The 23,816-nt window shown below is 39.5% G+C and overlaps 1 protein-coding gene and 1 pseudogene across 3 annotated transcripts in view; one reads left to right on the forward strand and one right to left on the reverse strand.

Annotated features, from left to right (window-relative positions):
* Positions 1-3,585: 3,585 nt before the first annotated feature.
* The window catches only part of BAG4 (BAG cochaperone 4), a 34,654-nt gene continuing 14,423 nt past the window's right edge, over positions 3,586-23,816 (reverse strand). The window contains exons 2-5 of one of the 3 annotated variants that reach the window (XM_067721725.1): positions 21,170-21,277; positions 12,481-12,735; positions 11,350-11,604; positions 3,586-10,624 (exon numbers count right to left, since the gene is read on the reverse strand). In XM_067721725.1, coding sequence (XP_067577826.1) covers positions 10,133-10,624; positions 11,350-11,604; positions 12,481-12,735; positions 21,170-21,277 — 1,110 coding nt within the window. In that variant the 3' untranslated portion in view covers positions 3,586-10,132. The remainder of the gene's footprint in view (positions 10,625-11,349; positions 11,605-12,480; positions 12,736-21,169; positions 21,278-23,816) is intronic. The other 2 variants (XM_067721726.1, XM_067721727.1) reach the window with 2 other exon arrangements.
* On the forward strand, positions 16,003-17,183 carry LOC137216178 (origin recognition complex subunit 3 pseudogene; annotated as a pseudogene).

A 23,816-nucleotide genomic window follows, 5' to 3' on the forward strand; every position in this document is an offset into this window, starting at 1 on the left:
AGAAAGAGAGAATATCTGATATCTCTCAAAAAACCACCAGTTGGGCTTCCCTGGTGGCACAGTGGTTAAGAATCCGCCTGCCAATGCAGGGGACACAGGTTCAAGCCCTGGTCCGGGAAGATCCCACATGCCGCGGAGCAATTAAGCCCGTGCGCCACAACTACTGAGCCTGTGCTCTAGAGCCTGTGAGCCACAACTACTGAAGCCCGCGCGCCTACAGCGCGTGCTCCGCAACAAGAGAAGCCACCGCAATGAGAAGCCCACACACCGCGATGAAGAGTAGCCCTCGCTCGCCGCAACTAGAGAAAGCCCCCGCACAGCAATGAAGACCCAACGCAGCCAAAAATAAATAAATAAAATAAATTAATTTTTTTTAAAAAAGAAAGAAACCACCAGTTAATTTCACTGGCTATTGCTGTTGCAGTGGTATATCAAATCTTTTACCAGAAAAAGGCTTAAAAGGTAAAATCTGAAACAAAGTCTATTTTTTCCCTTTCAATGCTCCAGCACAGGAGACAACAAACTTTCTTCTGTAAAGGGCCAGATAGATATTTTAGGCTGTGTGGGCTGCAAGGTTTCTGTGGCATCCAATCAGTTTTGCTGTAGCACAAAAGCAGCCAGAGACAGTATGTAAACCACTGGGTGTGGCTGTGTCCCAATAAAACTTTATTTACAAAAACAGGCAGTGGGTTAAATTTGGTCCCTGGTGGTAGTTTGCTGACTCCATGCTCCAGTGCAAAAGATAATGCTAATGGCCAGTAAGCTGCCTAAAGAGCAAAAGCAACAGTCTAAGGGTCATGAAACAACTGGATTTCACATCTAAAGTCGGAATAATTGTTAGGCATCAAAAGGTATTGTGTTGAGTGCCTATCAAGGGATTAGGTGCTACGAGGATACATAGTTTTTGGAGACAGAAGTTCTCAACCCCTGGTGGACACGTCGGCATCAAAAGTTGAGAAAACTCCGCAGTTGTTTGTGATGATCTGACAATAAAATAACAAGGCCAGGCTGTGACAGTGATTCTCAAACTCTAATGAATAGAAGGGTATGCTAAGTAGATTCTTTAAATTTCAGGTCCAAACCAAGATAGTTAATCAGAGGGGTCATGAATCTACATTTTAAACAAGAATATACAGGCTGCTGCTATGATTTTGTTTATAAAAGAATGTTAGAACTAGAGGAACCATAGAGACATCAGTGTGACGTTCTCTTCCAGCCCAAAGTTGGTGAGTTTTATAAGTCCATAAACCATTCATAAAAATGCATTTTATTACTTTATAGCCACAACTGAATAGTTCCTGCCCTCAAGCTGAATAATCTTAGATTTTTTTTTCCCCACTTTGAGGCAAGTGATTTGCCTCTGTCTCACTTCAATGAAGACTGTTTTGAGCTGATAACTTCAGTTGAAGCTGTGCAGCAAGGTGTCTCCTTGGGCCCCTGGAGGTTTCCATCAAGCCAAGGTTTCCTCTTGGCTAGGGTTGTCGAATTGAGCATATGTAAATGTAGCAAATGCAAAAGTTAAATACAACACTTTTAGGAAACAATAAGAAAATCTTCAGGAACTGGGGGTAAGCAATGAGTTCTTAGAGACTTGACACCAAAAGTTCTCAGAAGGAAAAACTGATAAATAGGATTGCATCAAAATTAAAAACTTTTGCTCTGTGAAAAACTCTGTAAAGAGGATGAAAAGACAAGCGACAGACTGGGATAAAATACTTGCAAAGCACCAATCTGACAAAAGACCAGTATCTAGAAAACACATAGAATTCTTAAAACTCAGCAGTGAAAAGACAAACAATGGAACCCAAATTTATTTTCAATATCATTCTTCAATAAGAGGGACCAGGGCTTCTTGGAGGAGCAAATGGTTCTAGCGCTGGAACAGGAAATATGCAGGATGAGCCTGAAGAATCATGTAGTGCCAGAAAGTGAGGAGGGCTCCAAAAAGAAAAAGCCCCCACAGTCATGGGGGTGTGTCAAAAGGACACAACTGAAAGAGCTCCCAATGGCCAAAGCAAGACATTCTGAGCAACAAAATAAGTAAGGTAGGGCTTCCCTGGTGGCGCAGTGGTTGAGAGTCCGCCTGCCGATGCAGGGGACACGGGTTCGTGCCCCGGTCCGGGAAGATCCCACGTGCCACGGAGCGGCTGGGCCCGTGAGCCATGGCCGCTGAGCCTGCGCGTCCGGAGCCTGTGCTCCGCAACGGGAGAGGCCACAACAGTGAGAGGCCTGCGTACTGCATAAATAAATAAATAAATAAATAAATAAAGTAGCATTAGATCATAACACAAAGTATAAAATAAATATCTATGGGTCCACACAGATATAAATGACTGATTAAACAAATAAATAAATGGGAGAGAATGACCAAATCTACCTTGCAGGTAAATTCTAAAGAATTAACATAGATAAACACCCTCACCGACATGGAGGATAACTCCCCATCCCCTAAGTGTGGAGCTGCAAATGGGGACTTCCAAAGAATACAGTATGAAAAAGGGGAAAAAAGAAATAGTAACTGTGTAGTGCAGAAACCTGACAGACTCTACCTCAGCCAGGTGATGAAGGTTAACATCAACAGTATGAGCTATGTAGATCGCAAATACATTTGATATATGATGAGAAAGGGCACTTACCTCTGTGGTCTTCCTCCCCCAAATCCAAGCCCCAGTGTAATTATGAGAAAAGCACCAGACAAATCCCAGTTGAGGGGCATTCTACAAAATATCTGACCTGTACTCCTCAAGGCTAGCAAAGTCATCAGAAACAAGGAAAGTCATGGGCGTTCCCTGGTGGCCTAGTGGTTAGGATTCCAGGCTTTCACTGCCATGGCCCGGATCCAATCCCTGGTCGGGGAACTGAGATCCCACAAGCCATGCAGTGTGGCCAAAAAAAACCAAAAAAACAAACAAGGAAAGTCTGAGAAACCGGCACAGCCAAGAGGTTCCTAAGGAGATATGATGACTAAATGTAATACGGTATCCCGAATGGCATCCTGGAAGAGGAAAACGGTGTTAGGTAAAACCAAAGGGAATCTGGATAAAGTATGGACTTTAGTCAACAAGAATGTATCAATACTGATCCATTAATTGTAACAAACGTACAACACTGATTTAAGGTGTTCATAACAGGGTGTGGGGTATATGGGAGCTCTGTAGTATCATCACAATTTTTCTGTACATCTGAAGTACTCTACAATAAGAAGTCTATTAAAATAAACCCAGTTAGCAAGTGGGCAAAAGACACACACAGACATTTTACAGAAGAGAATACACAGATGGCAAATAAGCACATGAAAAGATGTTCAACATCATTAACCATTAAGGAAATGCAAATTAAAGCACAATGAGATATCACTACCTACCTACCCATCAGAATGGTTAAAATAAAAAATAGTGACACCACCAAATACTGGCAAGAATGCAGAGAGACTCATACATTGCTGGTGGGAATGTAAAATGGTACAGCCACTCTAGAATAGTTTGGTAGTTTCCAAAAAATTAAACATGCAACTTTCATATGACCCAGAACTACACTCCTGGGCATTTATCCCAAAGAAATGAAAACTATGTCCACACAAAAACCTGTACATGAATGTACATAGCAGCTTTATTCATAATAGCCCAAACTGGAAACAACCCATACATCCTTCAAGAGGTGAATGGTTGAACAAACTGTGGTACATCCATATCATAGACTACTACTTAGCAATAAAAAAGAACTACAGATACAGGAAACAACTTCGATGAATGTCAAGAGAGTTATGCTGAATGGAAAAAAAAAAAACAATCTCTAATGGTTACATACTATACAATACTATTTATACAGCATTCTCAAAAGGACAAAATTTAGAAATGGAGAACAGATTAGTGGTTGCCAGGGGTTTAGCATGGTGGGAAAGGAGAAGCAGGTGCGGCTGTGAAAGGTCAACAGGAGGAAGAGTCATGGTGATGGGACTGTTCTGTATCTTGACCATATCAATGTCAATATCCTGGCGGTGACATCACAGTAAAGTTTTACAAGATGTTACCATTGAGGGAAACTGGGTAAAGGGTACAGGAAAGCTCTGAATTATTTCATAAAACTGCATGTGAATTTACAATTATCTCAAAATAAAAACTTTAATGAAAAAAATACAATATAGGGAATTCCCTGGCAGTCCACTGGTTAGGACCCCGCACTCTCACTGCTGAGGGCTGGGTTCAATCCCTTGTCAGGGAACTAAAATCCCACAAGCCATGTGGCATGGCCAAAAAAATAAATATATAAATAATGCAATACAGTTGGTACTCCTATCGATGGGTTCCACATTCACGGACTCAACCAACTATGGACTGACAGTATTTGGAAAGAAAAAGAATTCAGGAAAGTTCCAAAAACTTGAATTTGCTGCATACCCGGCAACTATTTACATAGTACCTACATTGTATTTACACCTACTTACACAGCATTTACATTGTATTAGGTATTATAACTAGTCTAGAGATGACTTAAAGTATATGGGAGGATATGCACAGGTTTTATGCAATACTACAACATTTTATATAAGGGACTTGAGCATCCATGGACTTTGGTATCCACGGCGGGGTCCTGGAACCAATCCCACAGATACTGACGGATGACTGTACTCCTAGTTATCTTGGATTTCAGAAAAACAATCATTTTTAGTATCATTATGTCCCATGCCATATGTGGAACACACTGATACTAAAAGGTGACTTGTTGTTTATCTGAAATTCAAATGTAACTGAGGGTCCTATATTTTATCTGGCAATACTACCCTTGGCATTAGCTTATCAGGATAAGGTATATATTGCAAAATAAAAGAACATTTAAAAGTTGGCTACAGGGCTTCCCTGGTGGCGCAGTGGTTGAGAGTCCGCCTGCTGATGCAAGGGACACGGGTTCGTGCCCCGGTCCGGGAAGATCCCACATGCCGCGGAGCGGCTGGGCCCATGAGCCATGGCCGTTGAGCCTGCGTGTCCAGAGCCTGTGCTCCGCAAAGGGAGAGGCCACAACAGTGAGAGGCCCACATACTGCAAAAAAATAAATAAATAAAAAAAGTTGGCTACAGAAAATGTGCCCTGATCTCAGAAACCCCTAAATCCTCCCTTCTCAGCAGCTGGCATCTCCTCTGCCTAACATTTTATTACAACAAATGTGCTACTGCCCACCACTCCTGATGAGAAAAGCCACATAGAGTATAAAACCCTCCTATCTTCACAGAGGAGTAAAAATTATCCAGATAATCCTCCCTTCTCAACTTCAACTCAAAATAGCTATTCCCTCCAAGAAAGATTATGAAAAAATAATAATTAAACAGAATAGTCAGGAAGCATTTTCTAGAAGCAATTTGGGGTCTCCAGTATAACAATGCTGTAAAAAACACAACCAAGAAGTAATAGACATCTGAAAAAATCTCTAACATGAAAAAGATGGAGATTGAAAAAGAAAGGAAAACGCAACTTTGTAGGAAATTTATTTGAGAAGAAAAAAAATCAAGAAATTATCATTAATATCCTCAGAGATATAAGATGCTACACCCACAAACAAGAGCAGAATCCCATAGAGAACACAGAGCACAAAAAAATTCCTAGAAACTAAAAATATGATAGATGAAACAAAATTCAGTGGAGTTGGAAGATAAAGGTGAGTAAATCCCCCACAAAGTACAGCAAAAAGGCAAAAAATGAAAGTGAAAAGATAAGTAAATCAAAGAACCAGTCTAAGAGATCTATAACAGAAACAGCAGGAATTCTAGAAAGATGTAACAGAGATTAGCGTAGCAGAGGAGGAAAAGAAACAAACAAACAAAACTCAAGAAAATGTTATAGGGCTTAAGGGCAGGAGTTTCCAGAACGAAATGTGCCCAGCAAAGTGGACAAAAACAGACCCATACCAACACTGTACTGTAGAGGGGACAAAAATATCCTACAAGCTTCCAGGAAGAAACACTAAGTTTTAAACAAAGGATCATGAAAACACATTTTCAAATATGCCAGATGGAAAAAAATTACTTCCTATGCACCCTTTTCCAGGAAGCTACTGGGGAACATGCTCTACCAAAATGAGGGAATAAACTGAGAAAGAGAAAGACACAGGCTATGGAAAAAAGGAATCCAACAGAAGGGGTGGAGAGAATCCCCAGGATGAACAGAAGACACCAGAATGAAAGTATGCACCAGGAACATACAAGTGCTGCAGGCAGAGGGCTCCAGGAACGCGTCTTCAGGAGCCTAAAATTGATAAAATATGTCTGAGCATCTTAAGAGAAGATTTAGACAAATGATGGAGGGTTTGAGGTCAAATCAGTCATAAGCACATAGGCAAACAAAATAAGTATGACATGATTCATTCCAGAGAAAACAAGTTGTTGTTCAGGAAAAGAAAAGTAAGCAGTTTACTGCATGACTGAGCTCTGGGCAGCATTTACATAGTATAATAACGTACAACAGAATTACCATGTAAGTGGAGTGAGAAACTGGAGGGATCAGAGCTGGGATGTGTGTATGGTAGAGGCAAAGAGACCTAACCTTCATCCTCTACAACAGAAAATCAGTAGAAATGACCTAAAATTGATAAATCAAAAGGGAGCAATACAACTGTGTAATTAAAAAAATATGGAGATAATTTTTTTAAAAAACTCAATTGAAAGTAGTTACTTTTGTAGAAGGAAAAATGGGAGTGGAACCGAAGAGTGATCTTTTTCATAGAATTGACTTTTTTTGAAGATTTTTTTTTTTTTTGATGTGGACCATTTTTATAAAGTCTTTACTGAATCTGTTACAATATTGCTTCCGTTTTATGTTTTGGTTTTTTGGCCGCGAGGCACGTGGGATCTTAGCCCCCAGACCCGGGGTCAAACCCACACCCCCTACATTGGAAGGTAAAGTCTTAACCACTGGACCACCAGGAAGTCCCAGAATTGACTCTTTAAACTGCTAACTTCCATAGAATTATTTGAGTCTTCAAACTCATAACTTTTTTAAAAAGAAAAAAAGATGAAAAACTCCAGTCCTCAAGTATCCATCCCCCCCAAAACTTTTTTTAATGCCAATTTAATCCATATTCTTCAACTTAAAAAAAAAAATCTTCCCACCTCTAATGGTATTATATTAATCAACTACAAAACTGTTTTCAAAACCCCATTTTTCAAAGCACTTAAAAGAATTCCCCACCAACAATGTAGAGACCAGCCCATCCTGCTAATACTTCATTGGGACTTAAATTCATCTAAATATGTACATTGGTGTTTATATTTGGAACAATAGTGGCTTATTATAGAGAACATAGCTGTGTTTAACATGCCAGATCTGGATAACTTTATTCAAGATTTTGACAGAAATTATCCCCAAAGTAATATTAAACTTAGACACTTTTTAAAAGTCCAGATGTGAAATACCAAAAAAAATTTGAATTCAGTCAAGAGTCAATACTAAGTCAAGAACTGAATCAGATCCACAAAAAATGAATACTATTTTCCTTCTTATATTCACTATATTTTCTGGCACAGGTTGCAATTTAGTTTTCCTTTCCTTGACATTGGCATTTGGAATCATTTTAACATGGTTTACACCTTTAATTTCTAAGTCTGTACTTACCCTGAATATCTTATTATAATTAAAATTATAAATCCAGAAGCAATAGCCCACCCTTACAGAAAGAATCCAACTAATACATGTAGAAGGAATAAGAGAAACAAAGTCACATTCGAACACCACAGTAGTAACAAGCAAGATCTGCCAGTGGATACAAAAATGAGTGGGCAAAAGTTTTAGCAGAAACAGGACATTTGCATAGCTCACATTATCTCTAGCAAACATTCAGTCATTACGAAGGAAAACATAGTAAGTTTACAGCAGAGAATCCTAGCAGACGCCACCTCAGGTAGTGGCTAAGGTTAATAACACCAGAAATACATTACCGCATCAGGTGTCAAGATACACTGTCACAGATTGGAGGACGCTATGATGACATGACAACTAAATGCGAGGCAGGATCCTGGATTGGATCCTGAAACAGTGAAAGGACATTAGTGAAAAGACTAGAAAATCCCTACTTTCAAAACTCTCTACTTTAGTTAATAGCATTATATCAAGGCTAATTTCTTAACTTGACAAATGTTCTACAGCTATGTAAGATGTTAATATAAAGGGAAGGTGAGCGAAGAGTATACAGAAACCGCTGTTTTTGCAACTCTTCAGGAGGTCTAAAATTATCTCAAAACTAAAAAAAAAAACTGTTAAAAAACATACACACACACATATATATGTGTGTGTGTATAATGTGTGATTTATAGATTAAAAAAATCAAGACCTCAGGGAAATTGGTATCTTGGGCACTCAGTTAAAAAATAGTGTTCTCTCCTGTATTAGCCATTGTCTCACTGGTTTATGTTAACTTAGCTTTAAGGTTCTCCCCCTTCTAAATATTTAAAGTACAACATTTAAATTTTCATAGAAAAGCCTTTTGTAACATTCCTATATTAGGCCAAAAATAAAAATCCTAGAATAAAATTGTCACCATATTATCTCATAAAATCAGTCATACCAACCTAAGGCCCGGCCAGTATTTTTACTTTACTTTTTCTCGTCATATAATATGTTTGTATTGGTTTTTTTTTATAAGGAGAGGAGATGGCTGGTGGATTTATTTTCTTGTTAATAGGCCTGGCAGTCAAGAAAAAAAAATCACTTGGATATCTTATTAAGAAACAGCAGTTTTTCCAATAACAGATACTGCATACTGGAACTCACTTCAGATGAAAAAAGTAAGTTATCTACCTAAGTCTCTTCTACATGATAGCATAGGGCTACCCGAGCAAATCCAGCTAAGACCCTTTCAATATCCCTTCCTTAAATCTGGCTCTAAAATGACTGTTATTAGTGATGGTAAACATCTTTTTAATAAAATAGGCAATACTGTCTATGCAATTTATTCTAGGGAAACAAAGATAAACATCAAATCTACCTTTAAAAGAAGAACACAATTTCCCACTCTAGCTATGGCTGATTCATTCCCTGAGCATGAATCCTCTTTTACCGTCGTCGTTTCTTACTGTAAACTGAGCAGATACACTGAGCTGGAATCTCCTCATAGGGATCCTGATGGTGAAGCTAATATTTTAGATGGAGAACAGCATTCCCAAATGGTTGTATTTATTACTTTTGCAGTTACTTTTGCAGTTATTATTTCTACGTGCTGTGGCATTTAATTTTTAATCTGTGTTCATCACACTGCTCCATATGCAAGCAGCTGTAGTAAAAAGATAATTAAGGGGGAAGAAAGGAAATTTTAAAGTGGCTCTTCATCCAAATACGATTAAGACAGCAAAAAAGGAAATAGCCCCATTTTCATTCCTATACCCATGCCATTTCCAAATTAACCTTCCAATAGTAACATGAAAAATACAAGTGGTAAAACTCTAACCTAATGATCTATACAAAAAAGGAGACAATCTACCTCAGGAACTCACTACACAGTGCAATATATTCAAGTGGTGAAAAGATATAAATTCATCCAGAACTGCCATACTATCTGGCTGTCAGTACAGTCTCTTGAGTAATTATATTAAACATATTACTACAAAATGTACCAAGAAGTAGAGAATAACACTATATTTGTGAACTACAAGCAACAAAACAAAACAGAGGTCCAAGAAGGCTGAAGTCCAAGCTATAATTTACACACATAGTGTATGGTGAAAGCAGTCACAATGTACAAAAATGTGACAAGTAATCCAGATGTTTAAAAAAACAGAGCCTGTTTGTCTCAGACAACATCCAGTCTTATCCGGTAGGTTTCTGATAAGCCTGTTACATAAGGTGGATTTCCCTCCTGCTGATAAGAAGCAGCTTGCAGATACCCATAAATTTCTTAAGGGGTGAGTCTACTTGGCAATACTGATAACTCCATAGCTTCCTATTACATTCATTGGTCTGAAAACTGAAAACAACTCATAACCCAACTGTTCTTCCACGTCCTTTACCAGTTTTTCAAGTTTTATATCAAAGGAAAGTTGGAATGTATTGCTTCTTCTCCTCAACAGGCATTTCAAAAAGAGGGTAGTTAACCAAAATCAAGAGTTCTTTGGTCAAGTTAGTAACAGGCTTCCCCTTTGTTCTAAATCCCTTCATAATCCTTTTTTTTCCAGTTTTTCCAGTATGGCCTGGATTTTACAAACAGCCTCTTTCCTGGCCTGCCGGACAGAGTCCTGGCCCCCAGTTTCAACTGAATCCAGTTCCAAAAGTTCCTTGGTTAGCATTTCTTCCAAAAGCCAGTATGCTTTGTCTGTCTTTTTTCCTACAAACTCTTCTACTTCTTGCTCAAGATACTGGACCTTCTCCAGCACATGTATGATTTTTTTAATACTTGGGGGAGTCCCTTCATCTGAAGATAAACACTCTTCAGGAAGATTATGACTCTGATCTTGATTGCTGGGATGCTCGTTGGTGGCATTACCATACAGCTGAGGCTCAGCAGTATATTGGACTTGGGAATCCAAGAGCTCTGAATTATCATTGTTCACTGTTCCCGAGGACTCGTACTGATGGACATGGACACTGCAAGGAAGGTTGTGCCGGTTCATGCCTTGATCTGATTGGCTATAGGGGTATGAGGAATCCTTGGAGTAGGAGAGCAAAGAGGGGAAAAAAGCTGTTTTAATGGAGATCCATCAACATCAGATTTGTTAGCCCACATCTTTCACCTGACCAGGGAGGTACATGAAGACTCCCCACCCATAAAAGTGGACGGCCCTCCTTAATCATTTGAGAAGAATACAGCCCTAAAAAGATAAAAGGCAGAGAATTCCTGAGTATAAAGGCTGGAATCTACCCTGAGACAGGTCATCATCATGAACACCTCATAATCTATCTTTACCACCTCACAATCTGTCCAGTGACTTAATAAATAGGAATCAGATAGTTTTTTCCCCTAAGAGATAAAACCTGAAGACAAATCTTAAAAAGGAACCTGGCCACAAGCAAATGGTGTTCAAGTGTGTGGTTTCATAAAACCATGCAATTTCACATTGGTTTTGTCTTCTGTCAGGAGACTGAGGTAGTAAAATCTGATCTTTGATTTTGTCTAACAAACCAATGGTATTACATCTAATTTAGTAAATGAGCATTCTCCTGTCGTTTAAAAAAAGGAATGAACCTAAAACTGCTCTAAAAAATAAAGTCTATTTTAAATAAAAAGTAAACTGGGCTAGGTAAAGTTACAGGTAGTAGCCACCAACATTTTGAAGTTAGTCCCCATTTAACACAGACCAATGCAGAAAAAGTTCCACGCTGTGCTCTCTTAATTACCCAGACATTAAGAGGACAACGTCTAGAAGCCTCCTACCTTGGGCTGTGGGGCTGGGGGGGAAGGAGGTGGCCGAGGAGAGCCACTGCTTGGCCATGATGAAGCGCTCTCACTCATGTAGAGACTCCCAGGTGGTGCTGAGGGGGCAGCTGAAGGCCAGGGGTAACGGGCTCCCATGCCATAAGCACCCGGAGGAGCCCAGGAGTCCCCCTGGGATCGTACAGTTGGTCCTGGTGGTGGAACACTACGATTACCATCCCCATAAGGATAATGGGGCACGCTCATTCCAGGGTTCTAGATTGAGAGGAAGGAAATACACTGGTCATTGCTAAAAGACACTTAAAGAAGTAATGAAAATATTCTAGTGTAAACAGATTCAGAGATGCTTCCTCTTGGCTTAACAGGGTATATCTTAGCTGCTATGGGACTAAACTGTAGTATTTCTAATGAGTTGCAAATATTTTCTCCAAACCTAAAAAAACTTGGTTCCAAAGATATCAGGGGCAGATTTGGTGACCATCAAACTCAGAAAAATAGGGCCTAAACTTCAGTGGCTGAAGCACAGCATAAGTCTGTCCCACAGCATAAGTCTGTCCCACAGATACTATAAATAAATGGACCCTTATGCTATAAGGAAGCACAAATAAAGACATACTAGAACTCTCCTTGAAGTGAACAGAGAAATAAACATTCATAGAATATTAAAAAATATAAACCTAACCTTTTGGGCTTCCCTGGTGGCACAGTGGTTAAGAATCTTCCTGCCAATGCAGGGGACACGGGTTCGAGCCCTGGTCCAGGAAGATCCCACATGCCGCGGAGCAACTAAGCCCCTGCACCACAACTACTGAGCCTGTGCTCTAGAGCCCGCGAGCCACAACTACTGAGCCCGCGTGCCACATCTACTGAAGCCCACGTGCCTAGAGCCTGTGCTCCGCAACAAGAGAAGCCACTGCAATGAGAAGCCCACGTACCGCAACGAAGAGTAGCCCCCGCTCTCAGCAACTAGAGAAAAGCCCACACGCAGCAACAAAAACCCAACGCAGCCATAAATAAATATATTTATTTTTAAAAAACCCCAAAAAACCTAACCTCTTGAAGTGAACAGAAAAAAAACTTGGTACCATTCATTAATATGAAAAAATAAAAACACAACAGATGAATGCTCACCTGTGAAGCAGGATATCCTGGAACCTGCCCCCTAAGAGGGGCTGCTTCAGTCTGGCAGTCCTGCTGGGGATACATCCAACGAGAGACTGGGGTTGGGCTGTTGCCAGGTGAACGGTAAGTGCTTGGAACCTCTGTGGAGTAATTGGTCTGAGCATACCCGGATGTGTAATAAGCCCCTGGGTATGAGGCAGTATTTGTCCCAGGGCCAGTGGGGTATGGTGGGCCATATGCTCCATTTGTATAAGAATTCAAACTCTATAAAAAAGCAAAGTTGGGAGAAAAAAAACATGAATGAGTAGATGAGCTGAAATGCCCTCACTTCAAAAACTTTGAGAAGAAAGGAGATCAGTAACTAATGAAAATATGAACTACCTAAGCAACCGTTGAGGTATTCTTTCATATATTATAATCATATACATATATTAAACTCAGATTATCACCTTAGAGTCTTTGTCATAACAATGGGTATATTGTGATGAAGGATGAAGTGATGGCCTTTAGTGCTTCTCAGCCATTTCCATAAGTGCACCTAACAATTGCACCTAATGGCAGGGAACTTGTCCCCACAAACTGAAGAGGGTGTTCCGGGAAACCTGGGAGAATGGCGAGAGAAAGAAGAAAGTAACCATAATACAACAGAAAGAAAAAAAGACCACAGAGAAAGACCTAGCCCTGCCATTGGCTTTGTGTTTACCCTCTCTGAGCTTTAGTTTCTCCAGCAGGAAAATGGAAATCATAAACATATCTTGCAGGGTTATTGTAAAAATTAATGAGATGACATATATAAAATGCTTAGTATAGTGTCTGGCACGTAGTATGCTCAATGATTTGCAATTTTTACAATACAAATTGTTGTTAGTATTAATGTGGCAAGGTCAGGAAACGAACCCAGATCTGACTCCAAGCCCATGTGCTTTGTATTGATACCAGCCTACTCTGCTTCCCCAAATGATAACAGCAGACAGAGACAAATTCCTCATATATTGCTTACTGCAGTTTTACGTCACCTATCCAGACTATTACTGACACCCAGAATCCTCAGTTTAGTAATCCAAACAAGATTAAAGCTAAACTCTAAACGATTACCTTAGCGTTTTCTATTAATTTCTACTTTACCTTGTTAAAATGGTAAAAACAGAATCAAGTTTTCCTGGACTCATCCTTCTAAAACTAGACAATCTTTCCCATTTTAGGTAGAAGAATAAGAATCTTGTGATATTAACTAGACTTATCATGGTGATCATTTCACAGTGTATACAAATATCGAACCATTATGCTGTACATCTGAAACTAACTATATGTCAATTATACCTCAATTTAAAAAAAAAAAGAATCCTGATATCTTCTACAGTTGTTAATGACTGAAGAAAATGAAATTTAAATTTGATGCCAAATCTACCACAACAAAAAGAGGGATAGATTGAAGTGGGAAGGAGGGCATAATTCTGTGGAAAATAAATTCTTAGCCACAGTTTTATGGCAAGAGGATAAAAGACAGGCTACTATCACCACACGGCCAAAGAATTCCGTGCAGGGACGGGGTGAGGGAAAATCCAGCCAGGCATTCCTTGAGCAGCCACTGTGAGGCTAATCAAGTCTTCTGCCTACAGGCTGCTGTGCCTAACCAAACAATCCCTTATGCAACATATACAGCTGAAGATTTAAGATTAAAAAAAAAAATCATGCGACTTTTTGTACTGTTATTCAAATCCTAGAAATCCTTCCTAAGGAAATTATTCAACTAGAGAAAAAATTATAGGCATGAATTTGTTCATCACAGCATGATTCACCATCACGCAGAATTATAAACAACCTAACCGTCCTGTACTGATGGAATGATTAAGTAGACTACTGGTTATTCATTGAGGAAATTTTATTCTGTCTTAAAAACTCACTGTTAGGGACTTCCCTGGTGGCGCAGTGGTTAAGAATCCGCCTGCCAATGCAGGGGACACGGGTTTGAGCCCTGGTCCAGGAAGATCCCACATGCCGCGGAGCAACTAAGCGCATGCGCCACAACTACAGAGCCTGCGCTCTAGAGCCCGCGAGCCACAACTACTGAGCCATCGTGCCACAACTACTGAAGCCCGCGTGCCTAGAGCCTGTGCTCCGCAACAAGAGAAGCCCACGCATCTTAACGAAGAGTAGCCCGCACTCACCACAACTAGAGAAAGCCTGCGCACAGCAACGAAGACCCAACGCAGCCAAAAAAATAAATAATAAAATTAATTAATTAATTTTAAAAAACTCACTGTTAGAACTGACCAGACATCTAATGATATCAAAGAATTATTTGGGTTTTTTTTCCTTTAAGTTTTAATAATGGCATTGCGGTAATATCTTTAAAACTTCCTTATACCTTAAAGATACATGCTTAAGTATTTACAAAAGACATAACATGATGTCTGGAATTTGCTTCAAAATACTCTAAGGATATATAAATGAAACATGATGGCCATGTATTGATACTTGTTGAAGCTGAGTAATGGGTACATGGGAGATTATTGCACTATTCTCGTTACTTTGGATTATGTTTGAAAATTTCCTTACTATTAAAAAAAAGTTTCTGTTATTTCACCCTATAACATGTAAAGTACATACGATAAATGAAAAGTCATATTAAAAGGCATATGTAAAATGAGTTGTCATATTAAAAGACAAATGTAAAGCTGTGTAAATATGATAGGGGAAAGGCTGAAAACAAATTTACCAAAATATGGATATATTAGGATGACAGAATTAGTGTTTTTTCTCCCTTTTATCTCCCAAGTGTTTAGTAATAAAGTTGTATTTTATAGTAAAAAAAATATGCTATTAAAAATGTCATGACAGGTTGGGCTTCCCTGGTGGCGCAGTGGTCGAGAGTCCGCCTGTCAATGCAGGAGACACGGGATCGTGCCACGGTCTGGGAAGATCCCACATGCCGCGGAGCGGCTGGGCCCGTGAGCCATGGCTGCTGAGCCTGCGCGTCCGGACCCTGTGCTCCGCAATGGGAGAGGCCACAACAGTGAGAGGCCCGTGTACCACAAAAAAAAAAAAAAAAAATGTCATGACGGGTTCAATCCCTGGTTGGGGAAGTAAGATCCAGCATGCAGTGAGGCACAGCCAAAAAAAAAAAAAAGGTCATGAACTCTCAAGTATGTCTAGAAACTGGTGGGCTGCTTGGACCATAGCTACTTCCATCTATGTCCAAGTAGACTATTTTCATGAAGGGAAACTTGTATCTAAGGATAGCAAGCTGTGATTTGAAACTTGTCAGCTGACATGGCAACAGAAAATCTGAAACTGAGCAACTGCAAGAAGAATTAAACAAAATCTTTGATAGTCACTGAATTTCTGTAGAAGTCTCATTCTGGATTCCAGAAGAAATCAAGAGACTGGAGCTCTTAAAACTCAAAAAATATCCCAAGTGCTGCTCTTGTTCTAGAGGTAAATGTAAATATGACTTAGCATTTAAAAGTCAAAATCATGTCACATCATATGATGTCTCACTGCAAAAGCTACAGATTATCCAGGAGGTAACACTTCTTCCAAAAGTTGGTTTTACAATTGACGGACTGTTTATAGATGTAGAATCCAAAGAGGAGAAAACTGATCAGGTCTCTCACTCAGAAAGTGATACACTTGTTCAACGGATTCCCTTTCCATTTGATACATGAATATCAAACAGCAAACAGACCCAATCCAAGTGGGAAAAAAACCTTTTTTTCCATTAGCAAGAGCACAATTCTTCCTGCTGTGCTTATCTTGAAAAACATGGAAGGCTTCACCACAAAAGTACTCCAAGACTTCACAATTATCAGCAGTCGACATCAACTTGAGTTTCTACTAATACTCATTTCTGGAATTGCCAAATCTATTATCATCCACTGGTTACTTCCTCATGCAGTATCTCTCCTTATAGAACTATTCCAATTTTTGTCTCATAGGAGCTCCAAACCACAGTACTTAATAAGCTGTATTTTACAACCCAGGTCCCCTTTAAATTAAATGAAAAGGTGTTATAGGTTCTGATGAAAGTCCTTTTGTATCATGATTTCTCAATTCATAACATTATAAGAGGACTTCAGTTTTGTTTCTTAGAGCATTTCTATTCCCAGGCACTCAGTGTTCTGTGGTGTGATCTCCCAGAACCCAAGAGAATTAGCTTCTTTATCAGAAAATCAATGTGAAAACATCCGTCTTTCATCCTTTAGATACGTGGAAAAGAAGCTTTAGAAAAACAAATTGCATTCATGACCAAAGAGAGGATTTTAAACAAAAACACCCGACCACAATCATTACTAGAGAAGCTGTGTATTTATCATGCTTTTCCCAAGTACCCACTGGGTCAATGGATCAGAGCTACAACATGCATGGTTACAAACGATCAGCATCGGAAGAACATATGTTAGCCTTGCAGTTGCTACAGACGTTGACTAAGGATGAGCTTATGATCATAGTTCAGAACTGTTCAAAGTTTTTAAGTCTTCTGAAGAGTAGCCTGGCAGCATAGCAAAGAAAATAAAGGCGTTCTTGGCCCAGCTTCAAAGCCCTGATACAGAGGCCAAAGAGAAAGAAAATACTACTGGGGCTTCAGAAGACAGTCTTTGATGCAAATGAAGGCGTTAAAAGCAAATAAGAAGCAATCTTAGTTTGAAGAACTCAGAAAATACCTCATGAATTTCATCAACAGTCTGGTGAGCCCAAATCTTCTGTCCTGAGCTGGTTTACTTCATACTGCCTAAACCTGCTCCACAGACTGTCCAACATGCTCCTCAACAATCCTTACTATTAGCTGAAAATGAGGAAAGCTGTATTTCAAAGACTGTCCCCTGTTCCTGCGTAGCACATAGACTGCACCTGAACACAACAGGCTAATCAGCTTTGGGGACTGCTCAGGGGCCCTCCCAACATCCATCAGTTCTGAAGAAACGGATATAAATTCCACATTACCGGGGGAAAGTGCATGAAATTACGCACTCCCGGTCTATAAGAGAAGACTGATCATGTGGCAAAGCTAACATGAGGCGGCAGATAGAAGGCAAAGGAGTGAAACCATTCAATTTTTAAAAAAGGAAACCGGTCATATCTACATACCACTGCAGGAGTCTGTTTTGGTCAGAAGATAAATGTATAATCCCCATGTGATGCTTCACCAGAAAATACACGTGTGCTAATCCCATACAAGCATATGTCTAGATACCTTTGGGTTTAGAATCCAACAATTTTTTTTTTTTTTTTTTTGCGGTACGCGGGCCTCTCACTATTGTGGCCTCTCCCGTTGCAGAGCACAGGCTCCGGATGCGCAGGCTCAGCGGCCATGGCTCACGGGCCCAGCTGCTCCGCGGCATGTGGGATCTTCCCGGACCGGGGCACAAACCCGTGTCCCCTGCATCGGCAGGCGGACTCTCAACCACTGCACCACCAGGGAAGCCCAGAATCCAACAATTTTTGTATCTAAAAGCTCTCTCAGATTATTGCTGTTGCTTTCAAAAAGTCATCACTAAATTAAAAGTGAATCTTTCTTGAATATATGTAATATACACGTATAATAAATGCCTTTATCTAAGGGGGGGAAATGTCATCTCCAAAAATAATCTTTTTTAAAAAAAATATGTTGACTCCCTTTTTTTTTTGGCTGTGTTAGGTCTTCGTTGCTGCATGTGGGCTTTTTTCTAGTTGAGGCAAGCAGGGGCTACTCTTCGTTGTTGGGCGCGGGCTTCTCATTGCGGTGGCTTCTGTTGTTGCAGAGCATGGGCTCTAGGAGCGTGGGCTTCAGTAGTTGTGGCGCATGGGCTCAGTAGTTGTGGCTCACGGGCTCTAGAGCGCAGGCTCAGTAGTTGTGGCACACGGGCTTAGCTTCTCCGCGGCATGTGGGATCTTCCCAGACCAGGGCTCGAACCCGTGTCCCTGCATTGGCAGACGGATTCTTAACCACTGCGCCACCAGGGAAGTCCCCAAAAATAATCTTTATCAATAGGAACAACTGATGAAATCAGACAAATTAACATTGCTGAGAAAAACTGTGACTCATGACTTTGGGTTCTGTCTTCCTCTTACATTAACTGTAAAAGTAATGCCTGCTACTCTCCAAATTGATCTATATGCAATCTCAATGAAAATCCCAGCTGCCTTTTGTGCTGAAATTGAAAAGTTCATTTCCTCATTGGCAACCACTGTGAAAAGTAATTTGGCTATATTAAATAAATATGTACGTATCCAAACCCACCAATTCCATACACGAGGGAAATGCTCGTCTCATATGTTGTACAACAGAAAAGAGAAAAACAATGTTGAGTTAAAGAAAAGCAAATTGCAGGAGAATGCTAGTATGAAACCACTCATATCAAGTTTAAAATCATGTTAAATAATACTATAAAAATGCATATACAAGTAGTAAAAGCATAAAAACACATATGAGACAATTAATATAACTTTAAGAAATGGAAAGAAGTGTTATATGGGGCTTCAACTGTATTTATTTTACTTCTTTTTAAAAATCTGAAACTTAAAAACTGACAAAGCTAGGAGCTAGATAAAAAAAGATGTACATATTTTCTGTACTCTTTCAGAATGCTTGAAGTATTTTAAATTTAATATTTGTCATAAGAGTCAAAAATTTTAACAGCAAAAGCAAAGGCAACAAAACAAAAGCAAAATTAAAAAGTGGGATTACATCAAACTAAAAAGCTTCTACACAGCAAAGGAAACCATCAACGAAAGGAAAGGCAGGGCTTCCCTGGTGGCGCAATGGTTAAGAATCCACCTGCCAATGCAGGGGACACGGGTTCGAGCCCTGGTCCGGGAAGATCCCACATGCCACAGAGCAACTAAGCCCGTGCGCCACAACTACCGAGCCTGTGCTCTAGAGCCCGTGAGCCACAACTACTGAGCCCACGCGCCTAGAGAAGCCACCGCAATGAGAAGCCTGCACACCTCAATGAAGAGTAGCCCACACACTGCAACGAAGAGTAGCCCTCGCTCACCGCAAGTAGAGAAAGTCCGCAGCCAGCAACGAAGACCCAACGCAGCCAAAAAAAAAAAAATTTATTAAATAAGTAAATTTAAAAAGTAAAAAAAAAAGAGGGCTTCCCTGGTGGCGCAGTGGTTGAGAGTCCGCCTGCCGATGCACGGGACACGGGTTCATGCCCCGGTCCGGGAAGATCCCACATGCCGTGGAGCAGGCCCGTGAGCCATGGCCGCTGAGCCTGCGCGTCCGGAGCCTGTGCTCCACAGCGGGAGAGGCCACAACAGTGAGAGGCCCGTGTACCGCAAAAAAATAAATAAATAAATAAATAAATAAAAGAAAGAAAGGCAACCTACTGAATGGAAGAAAATACTTGCAAATCATATATCTGATAAGGTAAGGAGTTAATATATAAAGAACTCATACAACTCAATAGCAAAAAATCAAACAATCTGATTTAAAAAATGGGCAGCGGATCTGAATAGACATTTTTCCAAAGACATACAAGATGGCCAACGGGTACATGAAAAGGTGCTCAACATCACTAATCATCAGGAAGTGCAAATCAAAACCACAATGACATACGACCTCACACCAGTTAGCATGGCTATTCTCAAAAAGACAAGAAATAAGTATGGATGAGAATGTTGAGAAAAGGAAACCCTTGTGTACTGTTGATAGGAATGGAAACTGGTACAGCTACTGTGAAAAACAGTATGGAGGTGCCTCAAAAAATTAAAAACAGAATTACCATATGATCCAGCAATTCCACTTCTGGGAATATATTCACGGGAAACAAAAACACTAACTCGAAAAGATATCTGCACCCCATGTTCACTGCGGCACTATTTTACAACAGCCAAGACATGGAAACACCCTAAGTGTCCATCACTGGATGAATGGATGAAGATAATGTGATATATATATATATATATATATATACACACACACACACACACACAATGGAGTATTATCCAACCATAAAAGAGAAGGAAATCTTGCCATTGGGACAACATGGATGGACCTTGAGGGCATTATGCTAAATGAAATGTCAGACACAGACAAATACCATAAGACCTCATTTATATGTGGAATCTAAAAAAAACAAAAAAAGCCAACTCATAGATACAGAAAACAGACTGGTGGTTGCCAGAGGTGGAGCAGTGGGCTGGGGTGCAGGAACGGGTAAAGGGGGTCAAAAGGTACAAATTTCCAGCTATAAAATAAGTAAATCATAGGATGTAATGTACAGCCTGGTAACTATAGTTAACATATTGTACTGTAATATTTGAAAATTACTAAGAGAGTATATCTTAAAAGTTTTCATCACAAGAAAACAAAACTTTGTAACTGTATGGTGACAGATGTTAACTAGACTTCTGTGGCGATCATTTTGGAAAGTATACAAATATTGAACCTTTACACTGTACACCTGAAACTAATATAGTTATATGGCAATTATAGCTCCATAAAAGGTCAAATTTTTAGAAATAAGTACATTTTGCGTTTGTTGTTTCCAGGTCCTGAGAAATAATCTATCATGCATCAAGCTGCCTTTGCTATAGGTAGCATCTGCCTAGATATTTCCTTATCTCTGAGCTAAAAACATTAAAATGATTAAGATAGAGTGCATTATATAACAAAAGCCCACACACCCTCACTATGAAATCTCCACAGGTTCTGAAAATAAATCGATTCATTAAGAAAAAATTCAGAAAGTCTGTCAATTTTAGACCCTACCTGGCCTTGCATTTCCGGTCTTACAGGATATGTACTTGGGTAAGGAGCCCGAGGTCGGGCAGGAGAATTCCAATAGTTGGAATTGTAGCTAGGATATGGTGGCTGCTCCTAAGGACAAAAAGGAAAATAGATTCACTTTTACTAACATCCTTACAACATTCTGAAAAGTTGATAGAGGCAGGTATAAGTATCGAAAAAAAATAGGCAATAGACAAAAAGCAATGGAACCCCACTCTAAAATCACTCATTATTAAAACTGATGCAGATACATGCTCAATCACTTGCCCTAGAACAAAGCAAATATTGACTATTCTTGTGCATAATGCCAATTATAACAAATGATATATCTACTATGTCAAGTTAATTAGCAAAACCAGAGACATTCAATTCCTTTATCTCTCTCCAATCACTAAGCCATCACTAACTAATTTAATTAGTGCAGCACAATTGTAGTTCTTTGCCAGTGTTAAGAAGAGTAGTATAATATTTACCTATCTCAACAACTTTGAAACTTGAAGTAATATTTTAATACTAAACTTTACTTAAAATGCATACACCTTCAATACTCAACTTCTTTGCCTGGCCACACCCTAGTTTTTTCATATTCCTCTACTTTCTGCTATGGCTAAGGTTTCTGCTGGCAGCCCACAGCTAACTCGGAATCAGGAATTACGTAGAATAATTAGCACTCCAAGGAGAAAATCTAGCTACGGCATTAATCTCTACAGCTTTCACTTCACCTCAAAAAGTTAGTGTCATTTTCAATAAGCCAATACACTCTGACAAGAAACTAGATCAACTCAAAACTTTTCAGGCTGTTTTAATATATACATTTGTCATCCCATAAGTTGAGTTATTTTGCTCTGAGCTTTATAGTTTAATTTTAAGCTTAAAGAGGATCTTCAAATCTTCAAATATGGTTTCACAAAGAAATTCACTGGCAGTTGTAGTCTCTGAGAATTTAATTATCACCATCTGAGCTTAACTGCACTACTTACCAGTTTCATAATACTTTGTTTTCAAAGCATGCAATTATTCCACATGACATTATACAAGCTGGGCAAGTAACATCTCCCTTACATAATACAGCAACTAGAGCAATATAGAAACTAGCAACTTCAGATCCTAACAACCAAATTTCTCAATCAGGCAAATTCCCCTGACTAATCCCCCCGCTTCCCCCAGTTAAGTGGTATTTGACTAATTAATTGATTTCTCTCTACCAAGAATTTGAATCTTAATTAAAGAGGTGAAAAGACCAGAGTTGAAGCTGACTCACTCCAGCAGTGGTGAACTAACACCTAAATCCCCAGAACTTCCTTGGTTTCTGTCCTTTTCTACTGATCCTCCGAAGTACCCCACACATTTTTACTACCTCTCCACCCACCCTGTCCTCACTCCTTCCTTACTCAGCTTCTCAACACCTTAAATCCCTTACCACTCTTTCCCTCGGATGTTCTCACCTGCAAAAACCTAACCCAGTTTAAACCCAATTATCCACTGGTTCCACATCTGTACTTCACCTAAATATCGGTGCAGAGAAACACAAGCTCTCTGGTTTCACACAAGCAGACACTCAGCACTGCCTAGCAACTACACCACACTTCCTCAGTATGTTCATCCCACTCACACAACAACTATTTCACCTTCTTGTCCCCTCAAATCTCCAGTATCCTCTTATCCTACCCCCTCATTTTTCAACTGATAACTTTATCTCATGTTATACTTAATATGAATCGAATTGGAGGAACAGGTATAAATTCACATATTTTTAAAATGTAATTTAAACTTGTATGCAAAACAAACAAATATGGCTAAGTGACAGCATGCCAGTTTTAAACAAAGGATTTAGGAATTAATGCAAATTCTAGGAACCCATTTGCACTCCTGCCCTCCACCGTGGGCTAGCATATCCCATGTAGGAGCTGTCATTTCAGCCTGAGTCCCAGAACAAAACACGTGAACAAACTTGAACCCAACCCAGAACCTGGAGATGAGCCCCTGCAGCGACATCACAGAACAAAAGCAAGAAATAAATATTCATTGTTGTAAGCCGCAACTCTTGGAGTTGTGTTTTACTACAGGAAAAATCAACTGATGAGATAACTAAACATCAAATTGGTAACATAACCATACGGAAAAAAGAATTATTTCTAATGACTTTTGCATCATCTTACTTTGACTGTACACACTTAGTGGAATATATTCTAAAGACCAGATGAACTGCAAAGAAACCTAAACTGCATCCACTAGGGAACTGTTAGTCATAACATTGATATTATTATTTGTATTAACAGCTTTATTGAGATATAATTCACTACCATACAATTCGCTCATTTAAAATTGTCGAAGTCAATGATTTTTAGTATATCCATAGAGATATGTGTGATCATCACCACAACCAGTTTTAGAACATTTCAAAACCTGAAAAAGAAACACTGTTCCCTTTAGCTACACCCTCCTATCTGCCATTCCCACAGCACTACACCACCACTAATCTACTTTCCATCTCCATAGATTTGCCTACTCAGGGTATTTCATATAAATGGAATCATATAGTATGTGATATCTGGTAACTGGCTTCTTTCACTTAGCATGTTTTTGAGGTTCAGCTATGTTGTAGCATGTATCAGAGCTTCATTCCTTT

The sequence above is a fragment of the Pseudorca crassidens genome, chromosome 21 (assembly GCF_039906515.1).
Source record: "Pseudorca crassidens isolate mPseCra1 chromosome 21, mPseCra1.hap1, whole genome shotgun sequence".
Taxonomy (NCBI): Eukaryota; Metazoa; Chordata; class Mammalia; order Artiodactyla; family Delphinidae; genus Pseudorca; species Pseudorca crassidens.